Source organism: Corythoichthys intestinalis, chromosome 13 (assembly GCF_030265065.1).
Source record: "Corythoichthys intestinalis isolate RoL2023-P3 chromosome 13, ASM3026506v1, whole genome shotgun sequence".
In the NCBI taxonomy this organism is placed as follows: domain Eukaryota; kingdom Metazoa; phylum Chordata; class Actinopteri; order Syngnathiformes; family Syngnathidae; genus Corythoichthys; species Corythoichthys intestinalis.
This window is the reverse complement of record NC_080407.1, coordinates 10,121,120-10,145,601: the sequence shown is the minus strand read 5'-3', so window position 1 is coordinate 10,145,601 and position 24,482 is coordinate 10,121,120. Positions and strand designations below refer to the sequence as shown.

General features: G+C 42.0%; 1 protein-coding gene across 4 annotated transcripts in view; it reads right to left on the bottom strand.

The window, feature by feature from the left end:
- LOC130928764 (ninjurin-2-like) overlaps nt 1–18,627 on the bottom strand; it is a 54,093-nt gene extending 35,466 nt beyond the window's left edge. Inside the window, exon 1 of one of the 4 annotated variants that reach the window (XM_057855506.1) lies at nt 18,441–18,627. In XM_057855506.1, the coding sequence (XP_057711489.1) occupies nt 18,441–18,536 (96 nt within the window). In that variant the 5' untranslated portion in view covers nt 18,537–18,627. The remainder of the gene's footprint in view (nt 1–18,440) is intronic. The other 3 variants (XM_057855509.1, XM_057855508.1, XM_057855507.1) reach the window with 3 other exon arrangements.
- Nucleotides 18,628–24,482: the final 5,855 nt, after the last annotated feature.

Below are 24,482 nucleotides of genomic sequence, written 5' to 3'. Positions count from 1 at the left end.
ACGCTTCGTGTAAAGAAATCAACTGTGGAAGCAATTATTAGAAAATGGAAGACATACAAGACCACTGATAATCTCCCTCGATCTGGGGCTCCATGCAAGATCTCAACCCGTGGCGTCAAAATGATAACAAGAACAGTGAGCAAAAATCCCAGAACCACACAGGGGGACCTAGTGAATGACCTACAGAGAGCTGGGACCACAGTAACAAAGGCTACTATCAGTAACACAATGCGCCGCCAGGGACTCAAATCCTGCACTGCTAGACGTGTCCCCCTGCTGAAGAAAGTACACGTCCAGGCCCATCTGCGGTTCGCTAGAGAGCATTTGGATGATCCAGAAGAGGACTGGGAGAATGTGTTATGGTCAGATGAAACCAAAATAGAACTTTTTGGTAGAAACACAGGTTCTCGTGTTTGGAGGAGAAAGAATACTGAATTACATCCGAAAGAACACCATACCCACTAGGAAACATGGGGGTGGAAACATCATGCTTTGGGGCTGTTTTTCTGCAAAGGGACCAGGACGACTGATCTGTGTAAAGGAAAGAATGAATGGGGCCATGTATTGAGAGATTTTGAGTGAAAATCTCCTTCCATCAGCAAGGGCGTTGAAGATGAGACGTGGCTGGGTCTTTCAGCATGACAATGATCCCAAACACACAGCCAGGGCAACAAAGGAAGAAGCATTTCAAGGTCCTGGAGTGGCCAAGCCATTCTCCAGATCTCAACCCATAGAAAATCTGTGGAGGGAGTTGAAAGTCCGTGTTGCCCAACGACAGCCCCAAAACATCACTGCTCTAGAGGAGATCTCCATGGAGGAATGGGCCAAAATACCAGCAACAGTGTGTAAAAAGCTTGTGAAGAGTTACAGAAAACGTTTGGCCTCCGTTATTGCCAACAAAGGGTACATAACAAAGTATTGAGATGAACTTTAGGTATCGATCAAATACTTATTTTCCACCATGATTTGCAAATAAATTCTTTAAAAATCAAACAATGTGCTTTTCTGGGGGTGGGGGGGGGGGGGGTTCCACATTCTGTCTCTCATGGTTGAGGTTTACCTCTGTTGACAATACTTATTTGCCCCACTGTAGGCGGAGTTTGACTTTGGGGCGGGGGGGGGCACAACATGTTGATGACCCTGAAACGCATTGTCAGCAATAAAATTAACTTACAAGAATATTTATAATAATAAGTTGAAAATGAGCATTTTTTTTCCCATCATTCTTGAGGGGAATTCTAAATCAGGCTGCTAGCACGAAAGCTATACTATTCACCAAGATCATCATCCATCGAATATGGTACACCCGCCAGTGTCGTGCTGATGTAGTTATTGAGTCAAAAATTGTATCCCCTGGGCGGAACCATATGGAGTTAGATTTGTGTCTTTATGATTTGATCCCAAAAAAAATGTTGCTTCAAATTAAAATTAGGGCTGCAGCTATCGAATATTTTAGTAGTCGATTAATCGATGGACTACTTAGTTCGAATAATCGAGTAATCGGACAACGAACATGAAAAATTAAAATACCTGAGCTCAGCATCAAATGGTATATATATATATTTTTTTTTTAATGAGAACCTATGTACAACAAAAGAACAACTGGCTAACTTACATAGAAAAATTCCGCTATATTAAATGGTATAAAATGCTGAAGTTTTTTTTTTTTTTTTTTTTTTTTTTTTACATTACTCTTAACAAATGTTTCAGACACATATTCCCACAAAAAACGGCTAAATATACCTATAAACTAAATGAAGAATGCATTAAAAAATATTAGCTCAAACAAAAACTTGGCTTATATTGGTCTTAACGGGGAGCAGTTGGATTCAGCCATGTGAAAAGAGGCAGACCAGAGGGCAGTGGTTCCACCCTCATCAACAAAACCATTTGCAAAACCATTAAAACGCCGCTTTAATTAAACGAATACTCGAAGCAACAAAATTTGATTTGAATATTTTTTTGTAATCGAATACTCGAGTTAATCGATTAATCGTTGCAGCACTAATCAAAATATATATTTTCAATTTAAAAAAAGTTACTTCAATCAAAAAAAATGTGTTTGAATGCAAAAATAAATTTGAAATTCAAAAAAATGCATTTGAAAGCTATTTTTATTTTATTTTTTTTATTATTATTTTTTTCTTTTTTGATTGAAGTCAATTTTTTTGATTGAAGCAACTTTTTTGATTGAAGTAATGTTGTTTTGTGTTTGGGCCACATTTTGGCTAGGACATTTGTGTCATTATTAATCAAAAAATAAGTTGCGTCATACAAAAAAATATATATATATATTTTTTTTTTCAAAAGAAAAATAACTTCAATCCAAAAAAAGAAATTTTAATCATACAAAAAAAAAGTTTTTGAAAGCAAAAAAATATTTGAAACTCAAACATTTTGCATTTGAACACTTAATTTTTAGCAATCCTTTTTGTGTTTGGGCCATATTATGGGTAGGGCATTTGTGTCTAAACTATTCAATCCCCCTCCAAAAAATATTTTCAATCAAAGAAAAAAATCATTTATAAAAAATAAAATTGCCCTCCCCATTTTCTTTTTTTTTTTTGAAAATCATATGCAAAGCAAATGATCGTCTAAGGTGCTAGTAACATGATCTGTTCGAAATATAATTCAGACCCATTATAAAAATATCTTTTTTTGTTCATTTCATTCATTTTTGTTGTTTGTCCTCTTGCTTTACAACTTTTATAGATATAAATAGGAAAGTCAATTACATGCAATGAAACTTTTCAGCCACCAAAAACTCTGCTTTTGGTTCTACACTTCAAGGGAAGCCAGCTGGGCTCCTTTCCCATTAAGCTTTTTGAGATTCAAAATGAATCCACTGTCATTTCCCCTCCAGAAATGAAAAGAAAACACTACGAAGACAGATAAAACAGAAGAAAGGCGAGGTGAAGACTTAAGCACAAAAAGCAATGTAAAAACTATTATTTCGGGCTTTAAAACGAACCGACATCTCGCTAAACAATTTATTGGGTACACGGTGAAATCCCAATGAACAAATTCAGATTTACGACGAGTCGAGAAGGGAACCTTTGGAAATTTATGGACTATTTGCCGCAGCCGAGAAGGAGGAAGCTTGCAGACTGTCAACACACGGATTAGGTGTTCATTGTGTGTGGATAAGACGGCGCATCATTCCCTTTCTGTTATCACATTATTATTATTAGTCTGTTATTACAGTGAAAACAGGCTATTCAAGTCATTGTCTGCTCCCAGTCAAATAGGATTCGACACCCATTGCTGTCAAAGGCACTGAAAAATGAACAAAATTGTATGTTTACGTTAGTTATCTTTGTCCATGGAACCGATTGAATGTTTATCAACATCAGAGGGAGTGAATGAGTTAACTACAGTTATGCCACATTTTATAAATGACGCCACTACAACCAGTGTTGTCAGTTACTGTTATCTGATTACTTTCTTCAGTAACGAGTAATCTAACGCGTTCATTTTTCCAAGCCAGTAATCCGATTAAAGTTAGTTTCCCTAGTGCCTGTGCGTTACTATTTTGTTTTTGCCTCATAATGTATGTAGAATGAAGAATACTGTAGTCATGTACGAAGAGCATTTCTCATGGGGGGGGGGGGAAACGGGTCACGTGTATTACGATGCTGTTTGAGGCTGTCTGCTGCGGCGGTCAACAACATAGCATTCTGACCAGGCAGCGAGGCTAACAGTGAAAGGCAGGATATATACCGCAAATGGATGCCTTTGCTCACTGGAAATACAGCCATTACCGTATTTTTCGGACTACAAGTCGCACCTGAGTATAAGTCGATCCAGCCATAAAATGCCCAACGAAGAAAAAAAAAACATATACAAGTCGCACCGGAGTATAAGTCGAATTTTTTGGGGAAATGTACTTGATAAAATCCAACACATAGAACAGACATGTCATCTTGAAAGGCAATTTAATATAAAAATACAATAGAGAACAACATGCTAAATAAATGTACAGTGTACAGTGCATGAACAACGAAATGTGAATATACTGTCCTACGCTACGGCTCAGTCCTGGCTATCCGGCGAACTCCCAAAAGACAATGCTGGACGTCCGTATAATTTGCTGAATCAATTTGGTCCTCGACAGCAAACAGGTTCGCATCAACGTAAATAAATGATAATAAGCAGTGTTTCCCATAGGATTTTTTGAAACTGTGGTGGTGGGCTGCATCGGAGTCGGACAGCCTCACCATGTCGTGCCACGGCGAATTTTTTTTTTTTTTTCATTATTTTTTTCCCCAAAGAAGAACCATAACAAAGATATATTTGAAATATTTCATTAGCTAGGCTAATGTTATAGCTCTCAGCTACGGTACATGTATGTAAAATGCGTAGCTGATTACAGCTACGTTACCCTATGTAATAATGCGGCTTTTTTTCTCGTAGCAATAGTACGACTTACATCTCGTAGTGACTCAGGGTTGGCAACCCAAACTGTTGAAAGAGCCATATTTGACCCCCCCCAAAAAAAAAAACTGATACAGTATGTCTGGAGCAGCAAAAAATTAAAAGCCTTGTACAAGCCTTATAATTATCAATACTAGCTATATTAGCCTACGATAGAAATGACTAAGTTGGCTAGAAATACATAATTAGCCTTCATGATTAAATGTTTATTTTCTCTGCAGTGGATCCTATAGCGCACCACGTGACTACTCTGTTGTACGATGCCACCACAAGTTTAACTTCATTACAATATTAATGAATTGAAAGAATGTTTGTGTCATGTTTGTCCTCCTAGAAATCCTATTAAAACAAAAAATATATTTCCCTCCCCCATCTTTAAAGCTCCGAAGCAGCGCTAAAGGGCCGCATGCGGCCCGAGAGCCGCGGGTTTCAGACCGCCGTCGTAGTCCTCCTTTTTCCTTTTTATTTGACCCTCATAAGTACTACATTACCACAACAATAACAGTCCTTCTGTCAACTGACCCATTTACAGGACTGGGGGAATTCCAATAGCCGTGTTTTACTCGATTCGGTGAGAAGGTGAATAGTTTTTTCCCCGTTGTTCGTGAACTAAATTTCCACACAAACACACATCGGGGTACCATTAACTTAGCAAGGAGAGGTATGAGAGTCATTTTTCGAGTGTCCCAGAGCTCGCGAAATGGGGGGGGGGGGCGCATTTATCCAAGTTTCGTCAGCCGTAATTGTCTGAAGTTGGCGCGCCGGTGTTGTGCCGAAAAATAGCCACTCCACGCGAAATGTTCCCCCTGACGGGAGCGCCCACACGTCACTCGTACAAACAGCCTTTTCCTACCAATCGATAGACACGGAAACGACGTTCTTGTACCGTGAATATGTATCATTTTACTCTGCTTGAACTAATAAATATTTTACTGTGACCAACGCTCTGAAAATAGAGCAAGGCTTTATTTTGGGCCCCGCCTCTCCGCGCAAGTTCAATCAAAGGTTGCTTTCCGTCCAAGATGGCCGTCCACCGCTCACTTTCGCCGAAAAGTCCGATCCAAACTATTGTAATGCCCCGCCACAGTCTCGTTCATTGGTGGGAAACACTGATTAGGTACTATTACAGTAATAAGTAACAGGTTAGCATGCGTTCGCTATCATTAGCACATCGTTCAAACAAGTGGCTCTAAGTGTCCGATCGCGGGTGGAAAACACACAACAACAACAGAAAAGATGATACACGCAGGCGTTGCCTCTGTAGAGATAATTTAAAAGCATAAACAATGAAAGTAGGTTCGCAGCCGTCTTTTCTCTCTCGCTAGCTCGCCCACTCACTCACTCAGAGCTACGTAGCTGTCCGTCTTCTTCTGGCGTGTGAGCACTCTTCTTCACGTAAACAAGTGCGAGTGCGCCCTCACGTGGGCGTGAAAGCGCTACAAACTGAATGCATCCATTTCAAGATAAAAAAGTCAATAATACAATTGAACATACACTGCCAAAGGCAGAACGCGAACGTGGCCATAGCTATAAAGAGTTATTCAGATAACTATAGCATAAGAACATTCTAACAACTTTACAAAACCATCAGTGTCACTGCAAAACACCAAAATAACATGTGAAATTATATCATAATGTGTTAATAATTCCACACATAAGTCGCTCCTGAGTATAAGTCGCACCCCCAGCCAAAATATGAAAAAAAACGCGACTTATAGTCCGAAAAATACGGTACTTCACATTTCTGTCCAGTAAAGAAGACAAAAATATCTCCGTGCGTTGCAAACTTTACGCTGGCTGAAAAAGACCGCTAAAAACTCTACATCCAATTCAACAAGGAAGCACTTGGAATTACAGGACAACGCGACAAAACTCGAAACAAAGCCTACAGGTACCAAGACAGCCAGCACTTCTACAGTTTGTAACCAGCCTTTATGCACATTTTATTGTCAGTGTGTGTAACCATAGTTTTACTTTTGTGGGGCTGGGGGCAAAGCATATTGATGACTGAAACAAAAGTCAAAAGTTTGGACACACCTAAACATTTTTAGGTTTTATATATTTTCACTACTATTGTAAATCCTCTCTGAATACATCAAAACTATGAACGAACATGTGGAATGGCAAAAAAAAGTGAAATAACTGAAAACAGGTTTTATATTCTACATTCTTCAAAGTATCCACCTTTGAGGTGTTGCCAAACTTTTGGCCAATACTGTATATATACATATATATAAAACTGTTCAAGCTCAGTTGTTGTTGGTTGCGTTTGAAAGCTTAGGTTTACAGAAATTCTAAATACCCATCTTGCCTCCACAGGTGTAGTTTTGGCTTAGCAAAGCAAAAGCTAGTGTCTTAGGTGCTAGTCACATGATCTGCTCGAAAAATGATTTTGACCCGTTATGAAATAGGTTGTAGGATTCTTGTTCATTTCATTAATTCTTGTTGTTTGTTTTATTGCTTTACAACTTTTATAGACAATATTTTAACAGCTAGGTCTTTATTTTAAAGGGGAAGTTCAGAATTTTTGACATTAGGCTTTATCTTGGAGTTAGTGTGGGTTTATTTAAACGTTGAAGTTGATTTGAACTAATTCCGTGCAGTTTGTCAGTTATTTGTTAGTTTCAGGGCTCCGGGGTGGCTAAGCTAGCGCGAGTCAATGGTGGTTGAAATCAACTCCATAGACTAATTAAACCCCCGCTAACTCAAAGATTAAGCCTTATATGAAAAATTCAATTACATGCGATGACATTTTTTTGTCATTTTTATGTTGAGGCAGCAAAAGGAGAAAGATTGGTAAAAAGTAACTTATAAGTTACTTTTAAAGTAACTTAGTTACTTTGATAATAAAGTCATCGGTAAAGTAACTAGATTACTTTTTTGAGGTGTAATCAGTAATCAGTAACTAAATTACTTTTATAAGTAATCTGTGACAACACTGACTGCAACCCCGAGCAAAAAGTATGGAATCACCAGTCTCCCACAGCCATCTCCCCAGTGCCTTTGCCTGACATGCCGCCCCATATCATCAAGGACTGAGGGAATTTTGATGTCTTCTTCAGGCAGTCATCTTTGTAAATCTCACTGGAACGGCACCAAACAAAAGTTCCAGCATGATCACCTTGTCCAATGCAGATTCTTGACTCTTGACAGTGTGATGATGCTGGAACTTTTGATGAGCTAAAACTGTTAAAGCATTCCTTGGAGAAAAAGAATGAATTAGTTATTAGATAGTGTTATTCTGTTGTTTATTTTTTTTGAATGGGATTCCTTCGGCGCGCCGCGCAACCCGAACCGCTTGACCAATCGGCACCTTTCATGTATCGACACGTCCGGAATTTTGGCACAACGCGGGGAATTCCCGAAAAATTTTCCGTTGCACCGCAAACGGCAATTTTCCGAAATTTTTTTTTCAAAATGTATCTAATCCTACAATTTTTGACCAAATTACATAAATATAGGTATAAAAAATTCCAGGACGGTGAGGGGCATAAAAGTTGTATACAGAATTTGGAAAAAATTTACGGTTCCCCGGAAATTTGACAAAAACTTGCCCATTCATTGGGTGGTGCCATTGATGTACATTAACGTCCAAACTTCCCATTAATTTCCAATGGCATTTAATCATGTTTATTCATTCTATTGATGCCAGTGTACTTAAATTCCATTGACGCCTATGTAAGTCGATGCCATTGACAGCCATGGACGTCCAAAAATTTTCCCATTCATTTTCAATGGGGAAAAAAACAACACTTCCCCCAAATCAATAGAAAATGCCCAGATATCAATAGGACGTGTCCCCCAAACTTCCCCGCTTCGATATACACTTATAGAGGGTGCTGCCATTGATGGTCATGGATGTCCAAATTTCCCATTCATTTCTCATGGCATTTACTTTGTTTAATACCATTGACGGGCATGTTTCTCCATTGTATTGATGCCAATGTACTTAAATTCCATTGACGCATATGTAAGTCGATGCCATTGACAGCCATGGACGTCCAAAATTTTTCCCATTCATTTTCAATGGGGAAAAAAAAAATCCCCAAATCAACAGAAAATGACCAGATATCAATAGGACGTGTCCCCCAAACTTCCCCACTTCCAGTGACACTTATAGAGGGTGCTGCCATTGACGTCCATGGACGTCCAAATTTTTTCCCATTCATTTTCAATGGCAAAAAAACAATGTCCCGAAATCAACAGGAAATGACAAGATATCAAGAGGACGTGTTGAGGGTGATGCCATTGACGTCCATGGACGTCCAAACTTTCCATTTATTTCCAATGACATTTCAGCATGTTTTTTCATTTTATTGATGCCAATTTACTTAGATTCCATTGACACCTATGTAAGTTGATACCATTGACGTCAATGGACGTCCAATTTTTCCCCCATTCATTTTCAATGGCAAAAAAAACAATATCCCCAAATCAACAGGAAATGACCAGATATCAATAGGACGTGTACCCCAAATATCCCTGATTGCATTGACGCTTATGGAGGGTGCTGCCATTGACGGACATGGACGTCCAATTCTCCCAATCATTTCTAATGGCGTTTACTTCGTTTAATGCCATTGACTGGCATTATTGTCCATTCTATTGATAGACCTGAGTGGGGCTAAGATCTGTATCTCCACAGAGGAAAGACCCAGGTGTAATTTCTCCAGAAATTGCAGTTTCTAGTTCAAAACTCTTTAGCGTTCAGAAACACTAAACGCAATGAATAAAACACATCACTTGCATAACAGCCACACCCTGAACCATGTGACAATTTAAGCACTTTCGGGGGACATTAGAACCTCGCAAATCTACCTGTTACATGTACACTTTCTGGTTCCTCACACCCCAGCTCAGAATGTGACAGTTACCGCATACGCACACACAATGTGAAAAGAGGGGAGCCATGCTCGGAAAGGCCGTGTAAGTCCGACTAATTCTATGTCGGTGCATGACGCCCCGGTGTTGCGGCGCTATTCATAGAAAGTGAGCGAGAGGTGCAAAGTCCTCGCACCTTGGAAATAGATTCATCATACAGATGCGCCATCATGAAAAGAGCAAACACATTAGGAGGATTACTTCAATCAGTGGTCATGAAGTCATTTTTGTGTTGTCCTAATTGCTGCCGTTTACACCTAATATTTCCTAGCTACCTTGTGCGCCAATAAAAGTTTCACTTTACCTTCATAGGTGAACTACCAGGTATGTGCGGAGTGTGTGGGGCAAGGCACGAGGGAGCAATAATTCCAGTTAAAAAAAAAAAAAGACTAGGATGAATGAACAGCACTAGCATTCATTGCAACTAAATGGAAGTTGAAGTGATTGAGCTTCTCAATTCACAAGCTACAACTACATATGCCATCCAGCTGCTAGATGAAATGACATTACCAGTCATCTTTCCACTGGCATGTGGAGTCCATAAACACGACAATACGAGTCACAGAAACAAACGGGATTCATTAATATTTATGTTTTTGTGATATTTTCCAAAACCATCAAAAGAAGACTGAGAAATCGGGCTTAGGTGTATACTTAGGAATTGAGTTGACACCACTCTTTCCTCTCACATCTGTCACATTTCTCACTCACCCTGACTCATACACATTGAGCTGTTGAGCAACAGCACTTTGTTCACTATGTGGCTAAATATACCAGTAACTGATAGGCCTGTTGCATGACGGGAGCAATGCTGATACAGGATATGGACCTTGATACACATGAGGGAGAATGTGCGTTTGTGTGTGTGTATAAGATCAATATTGTATTGAAACACGACATAGTATGGGTGGGAACCTCACGATAAAATATAATCTCACGATATGGCGATGCCACAATTATCGGTACATTGGTCAGGAATTCATCCTAAGATATTCGAGAGACAGCGAAAACGAAAAGTGGTATTTAAAATATGGCAAAATGGCATTTGGCATAAGGAAAAATGGCTTTTGGCATATGGCAGTTTTTTTGGGGGGTGTATGGCATTTTTTGCAGGCCATGCACATCCATGCCATTGACAGCCATGCAAGTCTAAATTTCCTATTCATTGTCAATGTCAGAAAAACGTGTGGTTGGGATTTTTGACCATATACTTACCATTACATCACATTTACATTAAACTGGCACCATAAACTGGAAGCACATTTTTCTGCCATTGAAAATGAATGGTAAATTTGGACGTGCATGGCCGTCAATGGCATGGACGTTGTCACGTTCTGCTCCTGGTCAGAGTTTGTGTTGTTGCAGAGCCGACTGTGGGGGCGTTCCCGACGTCACACCTGCAGCTCATCAACAACAGTATAAAGACGCAGGCGATCCACTGGAAGGACGCCGAGATATTGATTCTTGCTGGTCGCCATTTGACATCATTGCATTTCGAGTAACTTGCTACTTTGGTAATTTCGCACCCTCAGTGGGTTTTAGTCGCCAGTCGCTTTAGTTTTGTATGCCTCTACCTTGTGCAGGTATGTGAGTGTATTTTAGTTGTTTTATTGGCTCTATCTAGCACCTTGGTTTACCCTCGCGTTTGTGTATTGATCCCCGTCGACCTCCTGTCACGGACCCGTTTTGTTATTTCCCCTTTTTGCCGCGAATGCGTGTTTTTGTTTTGTATTTAATAAACCCATGTACGCTTCCTTCAGTCGTTTGTTGTCTGTTGTGAGGTCCAACCTTGTTTCCGCGTTCGCGGACCCTAACAGAATATCTCGGCCACAAGAATGGACCCCGTAGACAGCGAGTCCCAAGCCCCGGCGTCCTCAGACTCGAGGCAGCTTGTAGACCCGCACGATCGCGTTCTCCATGAGATCAGGTCAGCGATAAACGCTCTTACCGTTAACCTGCGCTTTCTCGAGGCACGTGTAGACCAGGTTTGCGCTCACCGCCCCGTCTCACCGGCGGTTACGGCATCCGTCCACGTTCCCCTCGCCTCTCCGCCGGCTCCGGCTTCCTCTCCGTTGCATGAGCCTAACATTCCGCACCCACCACGCTATGGGGGGGAACCCGGCTTGTGTGGGCAGTTTTTGCATCTGTGTTCGTTAGTTTTTGACCAACAGCCCCTCACGTATTCCTCCGATAGGTCCAGGGTTGCGTTCGTCATGAGCCTCCTCACCGGTAAAGCGGCCGCATGGTCGATGGCGATCAGCAATCATTACCCAGTGATACACGACTCATTTCCGGATTTTCTCGAGGAAATGAGGAGAGTTTTTGATCACCCTATTCGGGGTAAGGAGGCAGGTAGTCGCTTGCTCGACTTGACTCAGGGCAAACAGTCTGTAGCGGACTACTCCGTCTCCTTCCGCATTTTGGCAGCGGAGAGCGGCTTTGATGACGCGGCATTACGCTGTATATTTCGGAGGGGGCTACGCCCATTAGTAAAAGACGAACTAGCCGCCCGTGACGAAGCACGTGATTTGGAGGATCTTATAGGTCTGGCGGTGCGTTTGGACAATCGGCTTCTCGAACGGGAGCGTGAGAGAGGCGTGGAATGGCGTGACCGGTCGACGAGGGCCGTCATTGAGAGAGCTGATCCGAGGGCCGTCATCGGGAGAGCCGATCCAGCGGCGAGCAGGAGTGTCTTCAATCCGGCTTCTCCTCCCTCGCCTGGTCTCGGTGGGCAGTCTACAACAGGAGAGGCGCCCATGCAGCTCGGCGGGAAGCGGCTCAACACAAGGGAGCGTGAACGACGCATGGCGGCGCAGCTGTGCCTTTACTGCGGTGAGCCTGGCCATCGCGTCGCCTCTTGTCCATCAAACCCTCGTGCAGCCTGCAGGGGCGGACCTACTTCAAACAGCGGGCTCGCAGCGGGGAAGTCCCCCTCAAGAGGCACCCCACCGCGGCCATGTGAGTACCCGTCTACGGCCGCTAAAGCCGCAAGACAGCTCAAGAACACCAGACTGCAACTGCCTGGGATTATTACGGGGAACGGTCACAGCTTAAAGGTAACTGTCTTAGTTGATTCAGGGGCAGATGACTGCTTTGTGGATTATTCGGTCGTGGACTCGCTTGGTGGCTCCCTAATTAAATTGAAGGAGCCCCGGGAGGTACGGGACCTTAATGGAGACCTTGTTTTCACAGTTACCCACGAAACTGAAGCCCTCGCATTGGTTGTGTCTGGTAATCACGCCGAGCGTAGACCATTTTTTGTTATGCCAACCAAGTCTGCTCCAGTTGTTCTCGGGTTAACATGGTTAAAGCAGCACAACCCAGACATTGACTGGGAGGCCCCTAGGATCGTTAATTGGAGTGTTCACTGCCACTCCCATTGCTTACATGCAGCGTCATCTTTCCCTGGAGCGTCAGTGCCGTCTAAGCCGGAACCGATCGATTTGTCCTTGGTGCCCTGCGAATACCATGACCTCAAGTTAGTTTTCAGCAAGACCCTAGCTAAGTCACTTCCTCCACATCGCCCCTATGATTGTTCCATCGATCTGGTTCCGAACGCCAAATTGCCCACTTCTAGACTCTACCAGGTGTCTAAACCGGAGCAGGGGGCCCTGAACGACTACATAACGTCGTCCCTCGCAGCTGGGCTTATCCGACCGTCCAAATCCCCAGTTGGGGCTGGGTTCTTTTTTATAAGTAAGAAAGATAAAACACTTCGCCCATGCGTTGATTACAGGGGTCTAAACGACATAACCGTCAAGAATAAATACCCCCTACCTCTCCTGGACTCTGCATTCGCTCCGTTGCAATCCGCCTCTGTTTTTACCACTCTTGATTTACGCGAGGCTTACCATTTGGTGAGGATAAAGGAAGGGGACGAGTGGAAAACGGCGTTTAACACTCCTATCGGCCACTTTGAGTATTTAGTTATGCCGTTCGGGCTCACTAACGCGCCAGCGGTTTTCCAGAACTTGATTAACGATGTTCTCAGAGACATGATCGGGCGGTTTTGTTTCATTTATCTTGACGACATCCTTATTTTTTCCAGAAACCTTGATGAGCACAGGCAGCACGTACGTTTGGTCTTACAACGGTTACTCGAAAACCGGTTATATGTCAAAGCAGAGAAATGCAAGTTCCATTCCCAGTCGGTCCAGTTTCTGGGGTTCGTTGTGGAGAAGGGCCAGTTGAGAGCAGATCCAGCGAAGATACAGGCTGTGGTCGAGTGGCCTTCTCCGACATCAAGAAAGCACTTGCAAAGGTTCCTCGGGTTTGCTAACTTCTATAGGCGCTTCATTCGAAACTACAGTCAGAAGGCGGAACCTTTGACGAGGCTTACATCTATAAAAGTTCCATTTAAATGGACCCCAGAGGCTGAGGCTGCTTTCGTAGCACTTAAAAGTTCGTTTACTCGTGCTCCTGTCCTCACTCACCCTAACACCGATTTACCATTTGTTGTAGAGGTGGATGCCTCGGATACGGGAGTGGGGGCGATCCTGTCACAGCGTTCCCCAGTCGACCAGAGGGTTCACCCCTGTGCCTTCTTTTCACGTCGCCTCAGTCCCGCCGAACGTAACTATGATGTCGGTAACAGAGAGCTGCTGGCCATCGTTCTGGCACTACACGAGTGGAGGCACTGGTTGGAGGGGACGTCTGTGCCCTTCGAAATCTTCACGGACCACAAAAACCTGTCGTATATCAGAGCAGCCCGACGTCTGAATTCCCGTCAAGCACGCTGGGCCCTGTTCCTTACCCGTTTCAACTTTTCCATCACTTACCGCCCTGGGTCCCGCAACACCAAACCAGATGCTTTATCAAGGATCTTCAGCCCAGTCCACCACGAGACTGTTCCAGAGCCTATTGTGCCTGCTGTACGTGTGGTGGGAGCACTTCGGTGGGAAGTGGAGAGGAAAGTTGCCCGCTCGTTGCAAGACGGGAACGTACCGGTCGGATGCCCCAGGGATAAACTGTTTGTTTCTCAAGAGCACAGGTCTGAGGTACTAGAGTGGGGACATGCCTCTAAAGTCGCCTGCCACCCAGGGGTCTCCCGGACGCGGTTCCTAGTTTCCCAGACGTTCTGGTGGCCTGGGATGAACAAGGACATCCGGGCGTTTGTTCTTGCCTGCTCGGTGTGTGCCCGCAACAAGCAGTCCCATCATGCTCCCTCTGGCCTCCTGCACCCACTTCCAATTCCACCCCGTCCATGGTCTCACATAGCCTTGGACTTCGTGTCTGGTCTTCCGGTGTCCAAGGGAAAGACTGTGGTGCTGACCGTCGTTGATAGATTCTCCAAGATGGCACACTTCATTCCTCTGCCCAAGCTTCCTTCGTCGCTAGAGACTGCAAACCTACTGGTGAATCATGTTTTTCGCATCCATGGCCTGCCCACGGACCTAGTGTCTGACAGGGGTCCCCAGTTTGTGTCGAGAGTGTGGAAAGCCTTCTGCAAAGCCATGGGAGCTACAGCTAGCTTGTCGTCTGGGTACCACCCGCAGACCAATGGCCAGACAGAGCGGGCCAACCAAGACCTTGCTGCTGCTCTTCGGTGCGTCTGCCACCAGCACCCATCTTCCTGGTCCACCCATATCCCTTGGGTGGAGTACGCGCACAATACGCTGGTCTGCACAGCCACAGGTATGTCGCCCTTCAAGACCGCTTACGGCTACCAGCCCCCTGTGTTCCCTACCCAGGAATCGAGCATCTCCATACCCTCGGTACAGCACCACCTACGACGAGCTCATAGAGTCTGGCGGGACGCCCGTGCAGCGCTTTCGAGGACGGCAGTGCGCAACCAGCAGTTGGCGGATCGTCACCGGAGACCGGCCCCTGAGTATCGACCAGGCCAGGAGGTCTGGCTTTCTACCAAGGACTTGAACATTGCTGGGGTCTCGAAGAAGCTGGGTCCCCGCTTCATTGGACCTTATAAGGTTGATAAGGTCGTCAACCCGGTAGCCGTAAGACTCGCGCTGCCTCCATCCCTCAGGATCCATCCAGTTTTCCACGTCTCCTTGCTGAAGCCTGTCTCCACCAGCCCGCTTTGCCCTCCGGAACCTCCTCCTCCGCCTTCGCGTCTGCTCGATGGTGACCCGGTTTACACGGTTCGGTCCATTTTAGACTCCAGGAAGAGGGGCAGGGGGGTTCAATATCTGGTCGACTGGGAGGGTTACGGTCCTGAGGAACGCCAATGGATCCCCCGCTCCTGGATCCTGGATCCATCTGTCATCCGAGACTTTCACACACGCTGTCCGGGGAAGCCAGGTGGGTCGCCAAGGGGCTCCCTTTGAGGGGGGGGTACTGTCACGTTCTGCTCCTGGTCAGAGTTTGTGTTGTTGCAGAGCCGACTGTGGGGGCGTTCCCGACGTCACACCTGCAGCTCATCAACAACAGTATAAAGACGCAGGCGATCCACTGGAAGGACGCCGAGATATTGATTCTTGCTGGTCGCCATTTGACATCATTGCATTTCGAGTAACTTGCTACTTTGGTAATTTCGCACCCTCAGTGGGTTTTAGTCGCCAGTCGCTTTAGTTTTGTATGCCTCTACCTTGTGCAGGTATGTGAGTGTATTTTAGTTGTTTTATTGGCTCTATCTAGCACCTTGGTTTACCCTCGCGTTTGTGTATTGATCCCCGTCGACCTCCTGTCACGGACCCGTTTTGTTATTTCCCCTTTTTGCCGCGAATGCGTGTTTTTGTTTTGTATTTAATAAACCCATGTACGCTTCCTTCAGTCGTTTGTTGTCTGTTGTGAGGTCCAACCTTGTTTCCGCGTTCGCGGACCCTAACAGACGTGCATGGCCTGCAAATAATGTCATATGCAAAAAAAAAAAAAAAAAAAAAAAAGCCATATGCCAAAAAATGGCATTTGTCCAAAAAATGCCATATGCCAAAAGCCATATTGCCATATGCCAAATACCACTTTTTGTTACAATCCTGCTGAGATATTCTACAAAACGGCAAATAAACAGAAAAACGAGCAAACAAGAATTTATTACTAGTAGACGACATTTTGTCATTTATCAAGAAAACTGCCATATGCCAAAAGCCATTTTGTCATATGCCAAATACCACTTTTTTTTCTCAACCCAACTGAGATATTCTACAAAACGGCAAATAAACAGAAAAACAAGCAAACGCAAAAAATAATTTTATTTATAGTAGACGACATTTTGCCATATAACAAAAGAACTGCCGTATGCCAAAAGCCATTTATGCCCCAAAAAATATGCCCCCAAAAATGCCATGTGCCAAAAAATGGTGTATGCCAAAAAAAATGTTATATGCCAGAAGCAATTTTGCCATATGCCAAATAACAGGTTTTTTCTCAGCCCTTCTGAGATATTCAACAAAACAACTAATAAACAGAAAAACCAGCAAACAAGAATTTACAAGAATATTACTTGTAGACGACATTTTGCCATATAATAAAAGAACTGCCATATGCTAAAAGCCATGTTGCCATATAAAAAAAAAAGGCCATATGCCAAAAGCCATTTTGCCATATGCCAAAAAAATGCCATGTGCCCCAAAAAATTGCATATGCCCCAAAAAATGCCATATGCCAAAAAATGCAAATGCCAAAAAAAAAAAAAAAAAAAAAGCCATATGCCAAAAGCCATTTTGCCATATGCCAAATACCACTTTTTGTTCTCGGCCCTGCTAAGATATTCTACAAAACAGCAAATAAACAGAAAAACAAGCAAAGAAGAATTTATTACTAGTAGACGACATTTTGCCAAATAACAAAAGAACTGCCAAAGCCATTTTGCCCTTTATCAAGAAAACTGCCATATGCCAAAAGCCACTTTGCCATATGCCCAAAAAATGCCATTATGTCCCAAAAAAATTGCATATGCTCTAAAAATGGCTTATGCCAAAATTGGCATATGCCCAAAAAATGTCATATGCCAAAAGCCATTTTGCCATATGGCCAAATACCAGTTTTTGTTTTATGCCCTACTGAGATATTCTACAAAACAACTAATAAATAGAAAAACCTAACAAGAATTTATTACTAGTAGACAATATTTTGCCACATAACAAAATAACTGCCATATGCCAAAAGCCATTTTGCCATATACCAAAAAAACTGCCATATGCCAAAACCCATTTTGCCATATGCCCAAATAAATGCCATATAGCATATGCCCCCAAAAAATGTCATATGCCAAATACCAGTTTTTGTTCTCGGCCCTACTGAGATATTCTACAAAACAACTAATAAACAGAAAAACAAGCAAACCATAATTTATTACTAGTAGACATCCAATCCATTCGTTCAGGCAACGAGGTAATTTTGGGGCATTTCAGGTTGATTTTCAGTCACTTTCTGTTGATTTTGGAGCATTGTAAAGAATCTCACAAATAAATAGGCAGTGGCTCAAACTCAACTGTAAATGCCCTCAAATTAACAGAAAGTGACCTGAAAATGGCCTGAAAATCGGAAATGACTTCGAATGCTCTGGTTTCGAATGAACAAACGTTGATACGCCCGTCCAAGTCTAAATGGATTGGGCGTCGAGCACCGTCAACGGCAGCCATAGAGTTAACTGAGACACTATGATGGTGGAAGATTTTGGTAAATATTTAAACATTGACACCTTTTTAAAACAGTATCTCAAATCTTGGCAGGAGCATATCGATAACATTTTGGGATACAAAGAATCACAATACCTCACCATTTCGATGTTTTGACACATCCCTACTACAAAGCAGACCTTTACGTTTTGAACAACTTGAGTCAATTACTACAGAATTAGATGAGGTAGAAACAAACCATATTTTATAGTGAAATAAGCCAAGCGAGTCCAAGTCACCCATTTCAGCAGGAATTGCTGTAAAATCTGGAGTTTAGCAAGGCACAACCTGACAAAAGCTGAACCCACCTTGACTCTCTTTTGTGATTGTCTGTTCTGTTGACCCGTTGCTACATTAGCACGTGACACCTGGGCCCTAATTGATATTTGATTGATGTTGCTGGCGTGGCTTTTGTCCCAAAATAGCGCGCGTACGGCTGCTCTCGAGAGCCGCTCGGCAGCCTCTGTGATCCTTGCTCTCACATAGGCCGGACATACCGCGACTCGGCGGTAAAACCCCAGCGCAACAGTCACGTCCCGAGGCACTGACCTGCAGGGGACCGCCGACAGGCATGGTGGATCTCTGCGACGTCAGGTCCATGTCTCGGCCTTGGTCACCGCGCTCTGCCTTCCCGAGTCCCTGCATAATTAGGCCTGTCACGGGCAAGTACTGAGATTCAACGATGGCAGGGGTCCTTATGAGAGGAATTGCGCTAAGCTGAAGAGGACAGAGATGCACAAACAAACAGTGTATTCACCTCATTCCAGTCTCCCTCTGCCCATTCGCTCTCTCTTGACACACTTGTTTTAAGCCACGTCAGTCTAGTTTATGTCATCTACAGTACAATATAAATACAAAGGTATCTAAGGTGCAACCCTGTGGTACACAAAGCAGTTTTTGTTCTTTAGCTGTGTAGATTTTTATAATTAATTTGTAAATCGAAGCCCGCGAGGCATTAATTTTTGGAATATGTTGACATTGGAACAGGTGAAAAAGTGAGAATAGGTTTGAAAATAGTGATGCAACAATTATGCGATTAACTCGAGTAATTCAAATAGAAAAAAGTTTAGAATCAAATTTTGCTCCTTCGAGAATTTTTTCAATTAGAGTTGCATTGTGATGGTTTGTTTGGAAAGTGTTTGCATTTAGTTTTATTGATTTGGCTGGATACACAGGTCCCTAGTTGCAATAGTGAATATGACAACTCATTTAACATGGCTGAATCCAGCTGCTCCCTGCTAAGGCCAACATAAGGTGAGTTTTTGTTTGCGCTAATGTTTTTTTTTTATGCATTTGTAATTGAGTTTATCGATATATTTAGCTGTTTTTGTTAAAAAAAAATTTTTTTTTTAAACTTTAGTATTTAATAGCATTTAAGCTGACACACTTTTGCTATGCAAGTTAGCCGATTGTTCACTTATTGTACTTCGATCGTCCTTTACTTATTATTATTTTTTATACTGTTTGAAGCTCAGCTCAGGTATTTTAATTTATTTTTAAATGAAAGTGCAGATCTGCATAGTTTGAAGGAACACTCGGAAATTTTATTTCATATTGTCATTTAATGCTCTTCTGGAAGTGCAATCTTAGCAAGCTTTTGTTTTACATTTCCCAAAATTTATTCCGCAACATATTAAATGTTCCTAATCCGATGACTCGATTATTCCAACTAATTAGTTGATAGATTAATCGACTACTAAAATAATCGATAACTGCAGCCCTAGTTGAGAAGAAGGAATTTTACAAAATGGTAGCTTTGCATGTCATGTGATCTACTATTCTAACTCATTCACTCCCAGCCATTTTCAACCGGAGCAAGGCCCTTCCCTCCCGGCCGTTTTACTGGATTTTGACTGATTTTGCAAGGCCCACAGAAAATTCTGTTCTATTGCTGTATGAACATAGAACCCACCAAAAGAAAGATTAAGACTCTCTTCTTTCAGCAGGAAAAAAAGTAAGTTCATATATTTTTCCATTCTTTGGAAATCAGCATTAGAAAATAGCTTAGTTTGAGCAATTTTCTAATTTCTGATGAAAAAACAGAGAAATTGAGCTTTTTGTGAAAGCATACATTTCAAACATAACTTTGACTTTAACACACTATTTTTTGCTTTACTTACATCCCAAACATCTGAATAATGTTTTCCTTTTACAAAATAACATAAACAACAAGAAAAATAGAGTTTTTGATGTAAAAGTAACCATTTATTTACACATAACTAACTGAGAGATGATGCTGTTGTCGCCGTGACAGCTGGGTAAAATTTTCCCTCATCGCCGCCTGTCTCATAAAGATGGATTTTTTTTTTTTTGTCTCTGCGGGGTCTGCTCGGCAAGCAGCACGGACTCAACGGCATCTTCCGCTAAACTGGTGGTCCCGGTTGTTCTGCTCGGTCGTCCAACACCTGGCATCCCGGGCGTCCTCTCGGTTGTACTGCTCGACCATCGCATCCTTCCACCAGCGCTCTGACCGTGCGGCCCGGCCGTTCATTGCCGTTGAATCGGGTTGCGGGTCTTACGAAATACGCTACAGCCCTCCAGTGGCCAGTTTTATTGCTTTAAAATGGATTTTCAGCTTTGTGCTTCTGAGCTCAGTTGAATCAGAACCCAGAGATGTCTCTTATGAAAAAAAACATAAAAGCGTAAGTGGATTTTAAGGGGGAGCCAGCCCCCCCGTTGGCCGAAAAGTGTTATTGCATGAAATTGACTTTCCTATATACAGTGCCTTGCAAAAGTATTCGGCCCCCTTGAATCTTGCAACCTTTCGCCACATTTCAAGCTTCAAACATAAAGATATGAAATTTTATTTTTTTGTCAAGAATCAACAACAAGTGGGACACAATCGTGAAGTGGAACAACAATTATTGGATAATTTAAACTTTTTTAACAAATAAAAAACTGAAAAGTGGGGCGTGCAATATTATTCGGCCCCTTTACTATCAGTGCAGCAAACTCACTCCAGAAGTTCAGTGAGGATCTCTGAATGATCCAATGTTGTCCTAAATGACCGATGATGATCAATAGAATCCACCTGTGTGTAATCAAGTCTCCGTATAAATGCACCTGCTCTGTGATAGTCTCAGGGTTCTGTTTAAAGTGCAGAGAGCATTATGAAAACCAAGGAACACACCAGGCAGGTCCGAGATACTGTTGTGGAGAAGTTTAAAGCCGGATTTGGATACAAAAAGATTTCCCAAGCTTTAAACATCTCAAGGAGCACTGTGCAAGCCATCATATTGAAATGGAAGGAGCATCAGACCACTGCAAATCTACCAAGACCCGGCCGTCCTTCCAAACTTTCTTCTCAAACAAGGAGAAAACTGATCAGAGATGCAGCCAAGAGGCCCATGATCACTCTGGATGAACTGCAGAGATCTACAGCTGAAGTGGGAGAGTCTGTCCATAGGACAACAATCAGTCGTACACTGCACAAATCTGGCCTTTATGGAAGAGTGGCAAGAAGAAAGCAATTTCTCAAAGATATCCATAAAAAGTCTCGTTTAAAGTTTGCCACAAGCCACCTGGGAGACACACCAAACATGTGGAAGAAGGTGCTCTGGTCAGATGAAACCAAAATTGAACTTTTTGGCCACAATACAAAAATGATATGTTTGGCGTAAAAGCAACACAGCTCATCACCCTGAACACACCATCCCCACTGTCAAACATGGTGGTGGCAGCATCATGGTTTGGGCCTGCTTTTCTTCAGCAGGGACAGGGAAGCTGGTTAAAATTGACGGGAAGATGGATGCAGCCAAATACAGGAACATTCTGGAAGAAAACCTGTTGGTATCTGCACAAGACCTGAGACTGGGACGGAGATTTATCTTCCAACAGGACAATGATCCAAAACATAAAGCCAAATCTACAATGGAATGTTTCAAAAATAAACGTATCCAGGTGTTAGAATGACCAAGTCAAAGTCCAGACCTGAATCCAATCGAGAATCTGTGGAAAGAGCTGAAGACTGCTGTTCACAAACAATCTCCATCCAACCTCACTGAGCTCGAGCTGTTTTGCAAGGAAGAATGGGCAAGAATGTCAGTCTCTCGATGTGCAAAACTGATAGAAACATACCCCAAGCGACTTGCAGCTGTAATTGGAGCAAAAGGTGGCGCTACAAAGTATTAACGCAAGGGGGCCGAATAATATTGCACGCCCCACTTTTCAGTTTTTTATTTGTTAAAAAAGTTTAAATTATCCAATAAATTTTGTTCCACTTCACGATTGTGTCCCACTTGTTGTTGATTCTTGACAAAAAATTAAAATTTTATATCTTTATGTTTGAAGCCTGAAATGTGGCGAAAGGTTGCAAGGTTCAAGGGGGCCGAATACTTTTGCAAGGCACTGTATATATATATATAAACGTTGAAAGCAATAAATCTGCAACAAAAATTAATGAAATGAACATAAAATATATATTTTTATAATGGGGCAAAATTATTTTTCTAACAGATCATGTGACTAGCACCTTAGACGGTCATTTGCTTTGCATATAATCCCCCCCCCAAAAAAAACTAGGGGAGGGCAATTTTTTTTTTCTTTGATTGAAAATATTTTTTTGGGGTTGAAGCTACTTTTTCGGGGATTGAATGATTTAACACATAAATGTCCAATCCATAAATGGCCCAAACACAAAAGGATTCCTTCAAGCAAAGAAAACTAAATTAACTAAAAATTAAGTGTTAAAAACTTAAAATGCAAATTTTTCAATCTCAAATATTTTTTTGCATTGAAAAACTTTCTATGATTGAAATTTTTCCTTTTTTTTTTTGATTGAAGTGATTTTTCTTTTTGAATTTTTTTTTTTTTAAGCAGCAATTTTTTTTTGATTGAATAAAGACAAAAAACGTCCTAGCCAAATATGGCCCAAACACAACTCAATATTACTTTAATCAAAAAGTTGCTTCAATAAAAAAAACTTGACTCCCCCCCAAAAAACAATTAAAAAAAAAAAAAATTTGATTTGCATTGCATTTTTTTTTAGTTTCAAATTTATTTTTGCATTCAAACACTTTTTTTTTTTTTTTTTTGATTGAAGTGACTTTTTTTGATTGAAAATAAATATTTTGATTGAATAATAAAGACACAAATCTACCTCAATATGGCTCCGCCCAGGGGATACAATTTTTGACTGGAGTAACTACATTGGCATGACACCAGCGGGCGTAGCATTTTCAATGGTTGACGATCCGGGTGAAAAGTATTGCCGAAGCAGCCTGATTCAAAATTCCCCTCAAGAATGATGGGAACAAAAAATGCTCATTGTCATATTCTTGTAAGTTAATTTTATTGCTGACACTGCGTTTCGGGGTCATCAACAGGTTGTGCCCCCCCGCCCCAAAAGTCAAACTCCGCCTATGCCTAAAAGACGCATAAATACATCTTTGGGACACTGAAACAATTAAAAATAGAACGTATTTATGCTTTTTTTTGGGAGCAAATGAGTTAATAAGCATTAGTATGTGAAGATTCTGTTTTGGATGTTAGAATTAGAGATGTCCCGATCGATCGGGTCCGATCACGTCATTTTCAAAGTATCGGAATCGGCAAAAAAATATCGGCCATGCCTTTTTTTGATATATACAGTATATTTTTTAATTAAATCGTTTTCTAATTGTATTTAACGTTACAGACATAATATGTTACACTCATCCAGAGTCTTTAGTTTAGGCTTAAGGTAGGGTTATCAAATTTATCTCAATAACGGCGGTAATTAATTTTTTTAAAACTGTATCACATTAAAATATTTAACGCAACTAATGCATGCGCTGCACGACCCACTCACGCATTGTCGCGCTCAATCTGTAATGGCGCCGTTTTACCTATATAGAGAGATAAAAAGCAGCGTAAAATGAATAGAGTGAATTTTGGCAGCCTTTGGAGCTGTTTTTTAATTGGCTAAAGCCTTACAATCCCTCTCCCTACGATTAAAAATATCATGGGGAGCAGTCTGGGAAGCAAGGTAGCAATTGATCTTTTTCTTAACACCTTATGTTATTTCCCAACGCAGAGAAGATATATCAATTGGTAGCACTACGCACAGTCATGGTTCCACTTCCCATCATGCATTTGGGCATGGCTGCAGTATCATTTACTGAAAGCTCAACAAATACACTAGATAGCAATATTTAGTCACAATATACAAAGTCACAAGTCTTTCTATCTGTGGATCCCTCTTACAGAAAGAATGTTAATGTAAATGCCATCTTGAGGATTTATTGTCATAATAAACAAATACAGTACTTATGTACTGTATGTTGAATGTATATATTCGTCCGGGTTTTATTCATTTTTTTCTTAATGCATTACCAAAATGTATATGATCGGGAAAAATTATCGGGAATGATTGGAATTGAATCGGGAGGGGGAAAAAAGCAATCGGATCGGGAAATATCGGGATCGGCAGATACTCAAACTAAAACGATCGGGATCGGATCGGGAGCAAAAAAACATGATCGGAACAACCCTAGTTAGAATAAAAAGATGTTTTTGCAAGATTGTCACTTATGCACTGCTCACATTTCCACAACAACATTCGAGGAAGTTTCCCATCTTATTTACTCTACAAATGCCACTTTATGGTTTTCC